Source organism: Juglans microcarpa x Juglans regia, chromosome 8D (assembly GCF_004785595.1).
Source record: "Juglans microcarpa x Juglans regia isolate MS1-56 chromosome 8D, Jm3101_v1.0, whole genome shotgun sequence".
Classification (NCBI taxonomy): Eukaryota; Viridiplantae; Streptophyta; class Magnoliopsida; order Fagales; family Juglandaceae; genus Juglans; species Juglans microcarpa x Juglans regia.
Genome location: NC_054608.1, coordinates 29121774 through 29136458, shown reverse-complemented (window position 1 = coordinate 29136458; position 14685 = coordinate 29121774). Strand labels below are relative to the sequence as shown.

General features: G+C 36.8%; 1 protein-coding gene across 1 annotated transcript; it reads right to left on the bottom strand.

Moving 5' to 3' along the window:
• Positions 1 to 3699: 3699 nt before the first annotated feature.
• On the bottom strand, positions 3700 to 6499 carry LOC121242675 (guanine nucleotide-binding protein subunit beta-like protein). Its single transcript, XM_041140597.1, has 2 exons — positions 5363 to 6499; positions 3700 to 4019 (listed from the first exon to the last, which is right to left on the bottom strand). The coding sequence occupies exons 1-2, from the start codon at positions 6239 to 6241 to the stop codon at positions 3918 to 3920; spliced, it is 981 nt and encodes a 326-aa protein (XP_040996531.1). The 5' UTR covers positions 6242 to 6499; the 3' UTR covers positions 3700 to 3917.
• Between the last annotated feature and the right edge of the window lie 8186 nt (positions 6500 to 14685).

Sequence of the window (14685 nt, the reverse complement as noted above, 5' to 3'; positions counted from 1 at the left end):
ATCATTATAATTTTCTCAAACTTCCAAACAAAGTATAAAAATAATTCAAATTTTTTAAATCTCAAAACATAAATAATATTTTAATAAAAAGATGGAGTAAAAATTATTCTTCACCATTAACAAAGGACAGTATATATGCATAGGAGGGAGAAAGTTGCTGTCTCACTCGAGTGGGGAGAATATTCCAAATGATTTTCCAAGAAGCAATTCATCTCTATCATGGATTCTCAACTTTCAAACAGGACTTGGGAAATTTTGTAAGAGGATGTTGGATACTTTTGCTTCAAGGTTTTATGTTGTTTTCACATAGATACCATATCATTGAGTCTTGCCTATGATGGTTTTGTTGCTGGAAAGGGGGATTTTTTTTGGATTTCTACTATACTTTCTTGATGGGAGGAGGGGATTTTGGAATATTCCATACCCGGGGAGTTTATGTGATTAGATCCAATACCTTGAGATGAGGGAAGATCTCATCCATTTGTTGGAAAGGTCTTACCTCGTTTGTTTTCACATCTCATCTAATTATTACAATTTTATCAAATTTCTCTACAAATAAAATAAACAATTCAACTTTTCCAAATTACAAAACAAAAATATTATTAAAAAATATATTTTAACAATATTTTATTCAACTTCTAACTTTAATCTTAATTCATTTCATCTCATCTACGAAAACAAACGAGACTAACTAAAAGTTTCCCAAAGTGAGGGATCCAAGGTTTTGACTAAGTATTAATAGATTGACCATTAAAGTTTTGATTAGAATACCTTTCCCGAACCAAGAATGTAATGGTTTAGATTGAACAATCGAAAAACATGAGGAATTGAGATATTTCGATGAGAGGAATGAGTGCCAGATTTTAATGTGTACTTGACTCATTTTCCTACTTGTTTTTGCTAGCAAAGTTATGCTAAGTTGGTCCATTGTCCTTAAACCAAGTCAACTTGAACATTTGGGTTGGAGAATTGACTTCCATGATTTCAGGATTAGGTTATGTTTTCAAACTTTAGAGAGAAACCCTCCCAAGAATTTTTAAATCGATTATTTAATGATTTGCAGGCTGATTTTGGTAGCATGAAGGAAATCATTTGATATGAAGGAACGGTGCTTGCTACTGTTCTGATTAACATGGTTCTTCTAACTTGTGATAGCAATTTGGACTTCCAGCCCTCTAACTTGCTGAAGATTTTTTCCTGCAATTTCTAGTAAATCTCTTTTTTTGACTTTGCTAAATGTAGTTGGAAGTCCAAATATGTCTTGAGCTTTTGCTCAAGCAATCAATCTAGATAACACTTCAGTACACAATATAAAGAGCAATGGTGAAATGTGATCACCTTGTCTAAGGCCATTTTGAGCATAAATGAAACCTCGAGGAGCCCCATTAATAAAAAAAATAGAGAAAAAAGCAGTACAGACACATTCCTTAATCAATTTGATCAAATCATTGTTACTCACCCAAAGCTTTAATTACTAAGAATAGAAAGTCCCACTCAATATAATCAAAAGCTTTTTCTATGTCAAGTTTGATTACTATAAATCCTTTCTTTCTAGATCTTTTCTTGAGATGGTGGGAAATTTCATGAGCTATCATCACTGTATTTTCTTGAACGGTGTGACCAAGGACAAAAGCTATGGGAATAAAAGACTCCATTGCTGATTTACAATTCCTCAATCTAATCTTTTTGTAATAAGAGCACAACCTTGCCTTTTAGTAGTCCATGTGAAAGGACATGTGAAACCTATATCAATTAGGCCATGATTATCCATAAGAGATCTTAAGCCACCAACAGAGCCAAGGACTTGGGAAAGCTTTTTGATAAATTGATTACAGATGTTGCCAAAATTTTTCTTTGAGATACCATGGAGCAAGAGCATAAAGAAAGGTGATTAACCAAGAGTGATGGGGAGGATTAGAATAAACCATAAGAGACATAGAATCGATATTAATACGAACATATTCAACATCAACACCCGAAGGTAATACAAGCTAAAGACTTCCCTTTTCCAGAGGTAGAAAAATGTACATAGTGGTGCAAATCAAGACTATTTACAATAGATAAGGTGCGGGAGTTAGGCACCATGTTTTTCGACAAAAAACATTAGATCTAATTATATTTCGTAATACTGGCCGTTATACTTTTGATTGCCTTGGGTCGGGTAAGGCCCCGACAATTCCACACTAATTTTTTCATGCGGTAGATGGAGATGGAGTAGAGATCACCTCATCAATTTTGTTGGATTTTTCAGATACAGTGGATGAAGATGTTTTATGGTAAGGAACTGAACGGTGTTGCACTCAGGTTTTGTAGCTTTGCCCAAGAAACTGATTGTATTTCAAGGAGCATTGCTGCCAGTATGGTTTCCTCTGTAGGCTGGGCATCCGTGAGGTTCTAAGGATGAAAGGATTGGGCAGCTACTGATGCTAGGGGAGCTAAGGCATACAATTTAATTCCTGCACTGGAAAGTTGATCGTTGCTAGGTGCTATGGAGTTAAATACAGTTGAGTAGAAGTTTTGATCGATGGACTCTTTGCCACGTATGCCAGTGTGTTGGATCGTTGCAGTAGACACTGAGTTCCCGTCTGGTTTTATAGTTGGTTTCAATTTATCTATCTCATCTAAACATTATTCAAACACAACACTTTTTATTTTCAATTTTTCAATTTTTTCATTTAATTATTACATAACGAGAAATTCTATTTACAGTCCTTATTTGAGGACTGCATGTGCAAACATTTCATTAAATGAAAAAAAAAATATCATTTTGACAAGATTATTATTGTAATTTTAAAAAAATTTAAAGATAAAATTGACTACACTTGCAATGCAGTCTTCAAATGAGGATTGTATGTAGCATTACTCTTATATAATCATTATAATTTTTTCAAACTTCCAAACAAAATACAAAATTCAATTCAACTTTTTCGAATTTTAACATAAAATTATATAAAAAAATTATATTCTAACAATATTTTAATTTTATATTATTTTTATTCAATTTTTCTTTCTCATTTTTCAAGATCTTATCAAATATCTTAACTTAAATTGTTTCCCTAATATTCACAAACTATTTCACTTATTTACAGATAGAGAAATGCTTTAGTCACAAATAAATTATACAAAAACAATCTCACAGACAGACGTAACTTTATGTGATTCATCTAATTGTAAAGTTACTTTTATTGTAAAATAAATTTAACAAATCAGATAAAACTACGTCAATTTGTGGTAGGATTGCTTTTCTATAAGGAAAAGTTTTCTTACAAACAAGTTCGTATACCAAATTGTGCCCCGATACTAACATGTGAGACATTTATTTAACGAAACAATACAAATTAAAGACAGAAATGATTTTTATAAGACAGAAGACATTTTCTTTTCTCAAAATTTTTCTTTTTTTGTTTTTCTTTTCAATAAAAAAAACCATGTCAGCATCAATATGCGTTTGATATGCCAAACTGCTTGTACCTAACAAGGCTCTGCATGTAATCCATTTGTAATCTTGTTGTGTAACCAAATGAAGCCTGAATCATTCTCTTATAAAGTGTGCATTCACATCTCCACTAGTCGTGTCAACGGCCTTGACCTTCGGGCATCTACCACTCAGGTCGATATCCAAAACACCCTAACCACCACAGTAGAAGACATCGCCAAGGGCACATATGCAGAAGAAAGTATGAATGTGCTATCAAACCATGCAGCTTAAGGCAAACTTCATTTCCACAATTTTAAATACGAATACAACATCTAACATAAAAACCAAAACAAAAACATCATTAGCCTCAACCCCATGTCAAACATGACCAAATCTTCACCATTGCCAACAAAATCATAAAAGATATTAAAGCTTCTAACATTAAAAAGAGTAACTGGTTTGTTCTTGAAGCCGAAGTTGAATAATTTCTTGAGCTTTACTAGTAACGACCAATTCCCCACACTCTCACAATACCATCTGTATATCCACTGAATAGTGTGCTGCCATCAACACTCCAGTTCAAGCTTGTGCAGTAGATAACCTACCAATTCAATGCAAAAATAAAAAGTAAATTTCAAAGTCTGTTATAAAAATAGGAACATTAACTCTAACTCTCTGAAATTAGATCTAACAAGCAGAAACATAATTTATATCCTTCATAGGAAACTAAAACATCCTCAAGAAAGACAAACCAGCATTGTATTATTAGTCAATTGACCTACAGGATAGATACGCCCTTGCAGCCTAATTTACAGTCATTGCTATAGAATTGTTTCAGCACAACTTACTTTTTCGCATTCATAAGATGGGTTAACCTCTTTCAGTAAATCAAGTTATTCAGTCATACAGACCATTAACGTGCCAGTTCTCAGTTCTCAAATAATATCAGATATCCAGAATATCCTTCCAAACTCTACACACAATCATACAACCTTGATGACATGACATACGAAAACCAACTCTATTGTAGCATTAAAGCAGAATATTATGAAAAAGGAAAAAAGGTCTGGTCTTAAACACATTCAAAAACCATATATACAGTATTCAACAAAACATGGCAACTACAACACAATCTGCAAAAATATGGACGGGCTCCTTTTCAAATTGATTTTTCCAGCTCTAGCATAAATTTGAAATGGGCATAACAAGGAAAAATAATAATACAACTTAATCAACCAGTTTCTTATAAACTTATTATTAACCAGTTAGAAGAATATGAATCACTCACCGAGCACAACAGAGCTAAAAGATACTTGTAATGGTTACTAGTACTAGAAGGGAAAAAGGCTTATCAAGAACCGATGTGGAAACAAAACTTAATCTAGACGCTTCAAGAGGATCTAGACAGGGAAGAGAAGTGATTGCTATACAAGTTCAACCAATTACACTAAACTATATTAGGGGATAACAACTTTAAACGAACAAAAACCACGTTAAATTAAACCACTAGCAGGATGGTCAATGACACAACCATTTTCCTAGTTAATGTTAACATGATAAATTAGTCCATCATGCCACGCAAATGGCTAAATCTCAAAATTTTTTAGAAAAAATTCATCAGAAATGAAACTGCATAGAACTCAATAGATGGAAAAAAATGCGAAGAATATTATAAAAAAAAATAAAAATTGTAAGCAAAACCACAAAGTTAATGGCAAATCTCAATCCCCAGGATATATATTTTAAAAACCATTTTATAACTTAAACAATGGCCTATATCCGATGACAAACACATAGCTATGAATAAAAGATACAAATACAATGCAGTACACACACCCAAATCAACATAACGCACTTAATCAGCAACCAATTCCAATAAAAAAGAACCAAACCCAACAAGCCAAACAAAGGCAAGTTTTTCTCTTTCTGGAGAAGGAAATTTACCTTCTTCTTATTGCTATTAGAAGTGTTGTCATCCGCCTTCTCTGCCTCAGTCTTGAGGTCCACCTTGAGATCCTCAACAATGCTCTTGCTCTCCAAGTCCCAGATCTTGATGCTCTGTTCGGTCGCCGCGCACAGCCAGTACCTATTGGGGCTGAAGCACAGCGCATGGATGATAGACCCAGCGTCAAGCGAGTAGAGCCTCTTCCCCTCGGCCAGGTCCCAAAGCAGGATCACCCCGTCTTTGCCTCCGCTCGCGCACAGAGACCCGTCCGGCGAGACGGCCACCGTGTTGACATACCCGCCGTGACCCGCCAGCGTGTTCCTGAGCTTACAGTTGCTCAAGTTCCAGACCTTCACGGTCCGATCCCACGAAGCCGAGACAATGGTGGGCTGAAGCGTGTTGGGACTGAACCGGACGCAGGAGACCCAATCGGTGTGGGCATCCTGATCCTGAATGGTGTACTTGCACTCACCCAATGTGTTCCAGAGCTTGATCGTGCGGTCGCGGGAGGCGGATACGATCTGACGGTTGTCGATCGAGAAGGCGACGGAGAGTACATCCTTGGTGTGGCCCACAAAGCGACGTGCGGAGACGCCGGCCTGAAGGTCCCAAAGCCGGAGCTCGCCGTCCCATGAACCGGATAGAGCGAACTGGCCGTCGGAGGAGAGCACGACATCCTGGACGAAGTGGGAGTGGCCCGTAAGCCTGCGGCGGGGCACACCGTAGGTCTTCTCATCCTTGGTGAGGTGCCAGACGATGATTGACTTGTCACGGGATGAAGTGACAATCATATCAGAATTGTCAATCGGTGTAGCGATGGCCGTCACCATGTCGGTATGGGCCCTCATGGTACCACGGAGAACAAGTCCTTCCGACATTTTTGCAGCTTCTTGCTCTTCTCAATTCCTCGCTTGTTGCCTCTGCTTCAAAAGGTTTTCGGAGGTGGAGAGCGTGCGTGCGAAGGCAAATGGCCGAACGAAGCGTATTTATATCAGACGATACTGAGGATGCAAAACACCCATTCGACCCTCTAGGGTTTTCTAAACCCTATCCCAAGGCTTGTTTGTAAACTTGTACGGGCCTATTCCCACTCTGGATTTACCTGTCCTTAAATTGTGTTTTTGCTTTTTACGTTTTCTTTTCTAAATTTTCTTAGTGCATTGATCAAACGTGTGAGATGAAAACAAATTTTTTTGCTGTCTATTTTAATTCAATATTTATCATATCCAACATTGCCAGTTGATATAATATAAAGTATTTTCTCCATTAATTGTTAAAATAAAAAAATATTTAAAATAATTAAAAGCCCACATTGATTCCAAAGTTCTAGTAGAAGTATTGGATACTAAAAATTTGGTTAACCCTTTAATCTTAATGATCATAACATTTCATCATACTTTCGAATCCCACGTCCACGCGGCCCACTCTATCTACAATGACTCGATGGCAACTTTTTCTCTTTCAACGGCTTCACCCATCTATCACAACCCAATGACTTGCATCAAACTTATACAAAATATGAAGACGTTTTAATTTAACTTATAGGTGGCCTTCCGTAACTCAAACTTGTGATATGGTCTTTGTTCTTATTATACCAATTGTTAAAGGTCAAAACATTGATCCAAAAATTTTAAAACTGTTGAATACTAGTTTAGTTAAGTTTAACGTTTATGATCATAACAAAAATATATAACATTAATCAATATGATTAGAGATGACTAAGTCACTAATTCATGATGAGAATTCACATTAGGTTTTAATAAAACAATGATTTCTTATTTTGTTAATGACTTACAAATAAAATCATGTGGTTAATAATATTCTTCCCTTGGATGGACTGACTAGGCCATCTAAAATGTAATGTCCTAACCAAAATGGTCTTACGATGATTGAGTATCAATCATTCAACAAGTCACGATAGCAAATACATCATTTATAAAGACGGTTCATTCACAAAAAATTTGCTTTATAAGGCCATTTTACAAAAATAATTGTTTTAATAAAGATTTGTATCTTTTAAAGTTTTTGGCCAAATTCTAAAATTTAAGATTTGTATCATTTAAAGTTTTGGCCAAATTCTAAGATTTAAAATGAGAGAGATAGATAAATAAAAAAAGCTCACTTCATTCTCACACTCTAAGCCTTTACAGTTTGATCAATGCATGTTAACATCGTGTTTCATACGCCTTTAGTACTTAGGTCCAACAACTTGGATCTAGGCCTTCCTACTTGCACAATCAAGCAAACAAAGGGGAATCTATCAGGCTCTATGGGAGTCAAGGAGCCTCTGATGCTTAAGTCAGTTAATCTCCTTAGAGTTTTTGCTAACGAATCAGAGCTTAGAGAGCTTTCTTGAACCTAGGTCGGGATATATATTCGTGGTGGTGTGGTCCTAGGTACCTATCAGCAGTAACGTGTTGGTGCCTCAGACATGGTCTTGGCGGCAGACGATCTCTAGCTTTGTCAAACATGGTGGTGTCACCCGGTACATGGGTCATACTGCTGTCCTCCCAGCTTTTGGTCAGGGAACAGGTAGGCCATGCTGGATCGTGGCCACCCGAACGGGTCCGTGCCCCTTCTTCTTATGGCGTGTTAACTTCGCCTGCCATTAAATGCGGCGTGCCTCTACCCTGACATGTTTTTGGTCATCTGAAGGCGGTAGTGGCTGCTTCTGACATTGGGGGCGGGACTTGTCGGCCATTAATTGTCCGAGGCCTTCACGCTCAGGACTCTCATGCTTTGTGTACATAGCTCCTCCTTGCACCCCATGGGCCTTCGAGGCCATCCCCCAAGCTCAGCCCGTTCCACTCTTCATCTCGGTTCTTCTATCGAGGGTTGGTTTTGCTTGTGGGCTAGGTATTCCAAGGAGGGGCAAGGGGTTCCCTTAGGGAAAGGTCCTTAGGCTGGGTTGGACCTCTTATTGTCCTATCACAAGGCCACCTCGAAAGGGTAGGAAAAATCCCCTTACAATGCCTTCTATATTTTGCACAAAAATCTACCAAAAATTATATACTAATTCACACTATCAAAGAATTGCAATGTACATTATGTATGAAAATTGACACAAAGTGGGTAGTTGACTCACCCTAATTTGCCACCCCTACTTTACATTAGATTAGATTTTTTAGAATTTTTTATTCTAAGTTTTCTACCATTTAGAGATATAGCCATAATATATAAATCTTGCAATATTCAACATTAAATACGGATAACATAATATTAAATTTTAGCGATTGTTTTACCCTTAAGACAAATATCTTGTGCATCTACATGATAATTGTGTGAATTCTATAAATTTAAATTATTGGAAAGTAAAAGCTTGTGAATTGTGGACGATTATTTGACTTTATATTGCAAGGGACCTTAGATTGAAAATCCTCCATAACGGAATTCCTCAATATCGAAACTTTAAAAAATGGTAAAACCCCCATTCGAGGTTCTATCATTGATTAATGCAAGATAATCTCAAAGCCCAGTCTCGTTCGTGCCACCTCCATTGATGAGAACTATGGCGCCCCCAGCCCCAGCTTGGAATTTGACGGAAACTGAAATGCCGGAACATGCAACACCAGGGTTATCTGCCCCTCGTACATGACAGATAAGATGCAATGCAACTAATAATAACTAACAGTATGCAGTATATCCCAGTAGAAAGTCAACTTAAGTCAATTTAGAGGAAACATTAGTCATGATACCAAAAATATAAGATCCCAATACTATTTCATAATTCGTAAGAGACATCATAGTTGTTACGAATTTCTAAAAAACTCCAAAAAACACGGGACCAGGACATTAAACTAAACAGAAAGTCATTTCCCAAAAGTGGAATTCGTCAGAACCAGGGTTCCATCCTCAAGCAAACTTAAGAATATTCCCCTAGACGGTCGTACGTTTATGTCCAAACCCAATTCCGTGACTATTTCCTTAGCCTATACAACATAGTTCTTAGCTTACTCGAGATGTCTTGACACAAGACTCATATCTTACTCAAGTCTTAACGTCTTTTGTGGGTCTAGTGTTGAAAAACAAGCATTGGACTCATTGATCATAGCCACAATCTTTTTGAGTCACTGAGTTGACACCTTAAGCAATTCTAGGGTAGATTGACGACAAGCCTCCACGGTGAACTCATCCTCTATTATTTCACAGATTTCGTCCATACTTAATGGTCTCATGTATATAGCACAACTTCTATCATTTCGAATAGCGAATGATAGTGGGTAAATACAACAGTGAGATTTCGACAAATCTCAATAAGTAAACAAATAACGTGCAACAGATATCATAAGCATATCAAGCAAACTTAACAATGAATGCATGGACAAAAACTTATTCTTATGCACTTGACCTTTTAATAGACATCGTGTAAAATCATGACATATCATAACTTTTGCTTTCGTAAACATTCTTTCTTCATTTTATACTTGTTCATTAACATACTTATGAGCTCATAACCTTTCTTGACTTATAACATACCATTGGATACCTCACGACTCCCATATACACCTTGTGTTCCCCGCTAGTTACCGTATCAATCTTTGGTCACTTTGACCAAGGTGACTATGTCTTGTCTTTCATATACGGCAACTCGCATTTCACCTTTACCATAGGTGCACTCACTAGCTTTAGGTGCGATTCAGATCCAGTGTCCTTTTCTTTTAGAAATCATTAGAGATCTGCCGGCAGTATTTCGTCGACCCAGGGCCTCCCTCCATTTTAAACACTCCTGAGAGGACAAAGGAGATCCACTAAAGCATTCTCTAGTCCCAGCATTTGGGATAGTGATAAAAACTTTACTTTTAAAATGACTTTTTTCCTTTCAAAGGGATTTTCACAATCCAAATGCATGTGACATGACAATAAATCTTACACATGAGATGTTGAAATGCTTCATCATAATCATAAGACATTCATGCATGCAATACATATCGCGTTACGGCTTGAAAATATTAGAACATGCGAACATATTCTAATATTTTCATGAATTCACATGTTCTAATATTTTCATGAACTTAGAATTTTCTAATGTGTTGAGAAAAGTCTTTAATAATGAATCGTCATGAGTGCCAAAACATTTTCTTGTGGTTATGGGTGATGTATTCATGAATTTAGTCCCATACCAAATAGTGAAATGACAAACATTCATGTTCAAACAAACATAGTACAAATCAAAACCCTAGCATGATTTTTCGCTCCATTTTTCATAACATGCACATCTTTCACAAACCATTTTAATCATACTTTTAAAATAATCATATCAAGATATGTTCATAGCACATGGAAGAACAATAATATCATAAATGAACATACAAAAACCGAAACAACCAACAAGTTTACAAGCCATATGCATAAAATATTCAAGTACAAGTCAGAAGTGTACTTACAAAAATTTGAAGTATGTATCTATAGCAAGCAAGCTAAAAAATCACATGTAATACTAGTTAGGATCATTGTTCAAGAAAACCCTAACCCATGTGTTCAACTGTGGTGCTCCTTACACATTTTTCTTTCCAAGAAAAAGACTCCAAGTTTTCGAACCCTTCCCCCTTGAATCCGAAACTCATATTCAACAGAACCCTAGCTTAAAATCACTAGTGTCATGATTCTCTCTTACGTCAAAAACAACCATACTTTAAGGCTTAAAACAAGTAGGGTTACATTTATCTTTCTTTGAAGAAAATCCTAATCTAACCATGTGAGTGTAGGTGTGGATTCATATGGAAAAACCTTTCAAAACACAAACTAACTCCTTCTAGCTCAAGTGTGTGGGTGTTAGAGCATAAGTTCTAGATGAACTATACTTAAACCGAATCTTCACTCTCTTGAAGTCATGCGTGTGTGTGTGTAGAACAAAACAAAAGTTGGCTTCATACCTCCTTTGTTTCTCTTATTGAAAGTATCCTCTCACTTTGCTTATCCTTGAAAGAGTGTTTGAGTGAGAAGAGAATATTGAGGAGAGTGTTTGGTTGGTGAGAAAGTGATGGAAACTTGGAGGAAATAGGTGCTGATCGAAACCCTCAAGAGAAATGCACAAAATCGCCAAAGGTCCTAGGTTTTCGACTCCTTCCCTTTTATAGACACTCAAAAAGTTTCTTGCATGAATCAAGCTCATGCATGGATGCCAAGTGGCGTGTAGCCCTATGACCTCTTCCCATAGCTCATCATTTGATTGTGTTGGAAACCAAAAGCATCCATTTTTACATGTGGCGCCTCCCTCTTCCAAAACCAAACTCACTTCCCCTTTTTGCCCTCCATTTCATGTCTTGGTTCAATATATCTAGTGGCTATAAGGTCTTTTATCAAACTCAAATCCTCCTCAATTTCTTACATGTGTGCACATGAGTGCCATGTGGCATGTGAGGAGTGTGTATGTAAATGCATGGGTTGCCAAACCCTTATCTTCCCTAGGAGATCTTCTTTTCACCATACTTTTGGACAAGCATGTGATTGATCCCTTTTTGCACAAACAATCATGCCCTAGCCGTCCACCTCAAGTGTTCTTACACAAAATATTCTTCTAGAAACCCTAGACATGTAGCCTCCCTCCCAACCTTAATCTTGCTCTTTCCCAAGAAAACTTTTTACCTACCTCTTATGCATGTATGACACATGGCAAAAGGCAACTTCCGTTTGTCCTTGTTGTCGTCCATGGCCTCTTGGCCTTCCCTAGGTTCTACTTTTCTATAACCTAATCATTTCCTTCTAGAATCTCTCTCTCATAGTGACATGTGTCAAAAAGCTTTCTCCCACAAGCAAAGATCTTCATGCATGCATGACACATGGCAAAAAGTGATAAATCTTCTTATAGTAGGCGTGTAAGCCAAACCCTAGCTCCTTCTCACCTCTCTTCCCTTATTTTCATCTAAATTCATCAAGTCTTATACATAGCCTCATTGGATGACAAGTAGCAAACATAATTCTTTAGGTTAGGCGTGAGCCTTAATTTCATTGGGCTTCAAAACCCTGATTTCCTACAAGGGCCAAAACTCCCATGGGCTTATATAAGGAAAAAAAATTATACAAAATCCTAAAAAGTCTTGGTCATCACAAGAACTGTGGAGACCACGCCAGTGCAAGGAGACAAACCACCTTCTAAGGGTAAGTGGAAGGTAGAGAATAGAGTCTTTCCTTGGAAAGGTGAAAGACGAGACAATGTTAACCATGTTAACCTATAGAGTGCAGTTAGTCCAGAGATAGGGCGAGCAACACTATGTAGATGGCCGGGCTAACACGCCTCAGCACAAGGTGAAGCAAGGGATTTGTAACCCAAAATCGGATAAGCAAGAAGAGGCGCCAACTATACAAAGGCGAGAAAGGCTGATGTAGAGGGCGAGTTATGAGCATAAGGCGAGAAACTGTCAAGGACAAGACATATACGAACGTAGGGGCTTTCTAGGATAACACGAAAATGCTCAGAAGGCAACAATGTCATAGGTAGAGGCCCATACTCCACCTGAAAGGTCACATATGGAGTGAGTCTGCGGAAAAAGTATTACGATTCTGTAAGTCATATCATTTGAACCCAGAGGTAATGTCTAGTACCACACAAGAGACCTTTACTCAATGAGGGACTCCGGATTGGGCGCAAGGTAGCCGCAAGAACATGCGTGCTTGTTCCATCAGTTTGTCTCTGTCATCTTGTAGATGGACAGTTAAGACAAAAAGGCTCCAATTCAAGTATGTCTAGAGTTAGAAGTACATCAGAATAACACTTGATGGTCCCACCCTATAAAAGGAATTGGATAAGAGACAAAATCTCACTTTTAAGATCATAAATGTTAAAGTTTCTTTGGAGTCGGAGTCTTTAACGAAAGCAAGTGGCTTAAAAAAGAGCATTGTTAGCAGCAGCGTTAGCACTACCGTAGTATTTTAATATATTGTTTAGGTAGGTTAGCTTCTAAGACTATACTAGGAATGTAGGGTAAACGTTGTATGAATGTCGTAAGATTTAGCTTTGTACATTCCGTAACTTTCCCTTATGGCTTTTGTTTACGCTGTGATTTTGAAATGTTGAGTTTAAATGGTTCAAATTGATAATGTTGTGATTTTAGGTACATGAGTGTTACCATGTGTCAATCATTATGGACAGGCAGAAGAGTCCTTGGGCCATTCCTACAACACATTGCCACGAGTTTCATACAAGTAAGGGTCCTCATGATGATCGGGGTGGAATGCTTTTGTATTAGCATCACTTGATAGACGGGTTGAGAGATTTCTCAACCGTATCAGTGTGGTGTCTTCAAGTCAGTTGATCAAGTAGAAAGTGTCACTGAGTTGATCAAGTATATCTCGGTGTGTGTTGGATGATTTGAAACATGCGAGTTAGCTTGCACGTTTGTCAGGTAGGAGTGAGTCCCTGAGTCGAACGGTGAAATGATTCCATACAAGATTTATATGATAAGATATGATCAAGTTTGTGTACTTTAGAAGAGGGCGGTTTCTTGCCTCGGTGAAATATGTATACTTGAGATTTATATAGAGGGTGATTCACCGCCATGCTTATATACTTGTGTTTTATTGAAATGATGGTTCATCGCCATAACTATGAATGCATGTGTTTTTACCTAAATGGTGATTTCTCGCCAAGCATAAATATATAAGTTCATAGATCTTTTACATGAAATTGTACATTACATGTTCATATGCATTGTCTCTCATTAGTAGTTTTGTCATAGCTATTTAGCCTACTTATGGTTTCGTTTATCGAGATCGTAGATTTTAATCCAAAGGTAGCCCCATGAGAGTTTCTGGAGGAAGAATGATCGACCCCGCCTGAGTGATAGTAACATAGTCATGTTTCCATTAATAGTTGTTTGTATTTTTTGAGATATACTATTTAGTCAAGCGAGAAATCATGTTTGGTCTGTCGTACCTGGAGGTAGGAAATGAACAAATGGTAATGTGTAATATTATTTGGTAATTGAAAGTGACATATGGATATTTGTATTTGGAAAATGCTTGGGATCCTGCTGGAGCTTCCCGTTTCAAATTTTTTTTTTTTAGTTTTTTTTTTTTTTACTTAATGATTAAGAATGTGTTGTTTAATAATATTGTAAATTTTTTTCTTTTTTAAAAAATATTTAAAAGTGTTAAAAAAATAATGTAAAAAAAACTTTAAAAAAAAAAACTTATGTTTTTTCACATCATTTTTTTAACACTTCTAAATATTTTTAAAAAATGAAGAAAATTTACAATATTATTAAACAAAATTTTCTTAATCACTAAGAAAAAAAAACTAAAAAAAAAAGTGGAGCAAGAAGCTCCAGCAGGATCCCTAGCATTGTCCTTTATGTTTTAATAGATGAACCTATTTCCAGTTTTG

What these genes read in the sequence shown, in the direction of transcription:
- LOC121242675 (XM_041140597.1), bottom strand. Translation starts at nt 6,241, where the DNA reads ATGTCGGAAGGACTTGTTCTCCGTGGTACCATGAGGGCCCATACCGAC. An exon ending in CTAATAGCAATAAGAAGAAG is followed by an intron (nt 4,020 to 5,362) that starts GTAAATTTCCTT and finishes TTGAATTGGTAG; the next exon opens with GTTATCTACTGCACAAGCTT.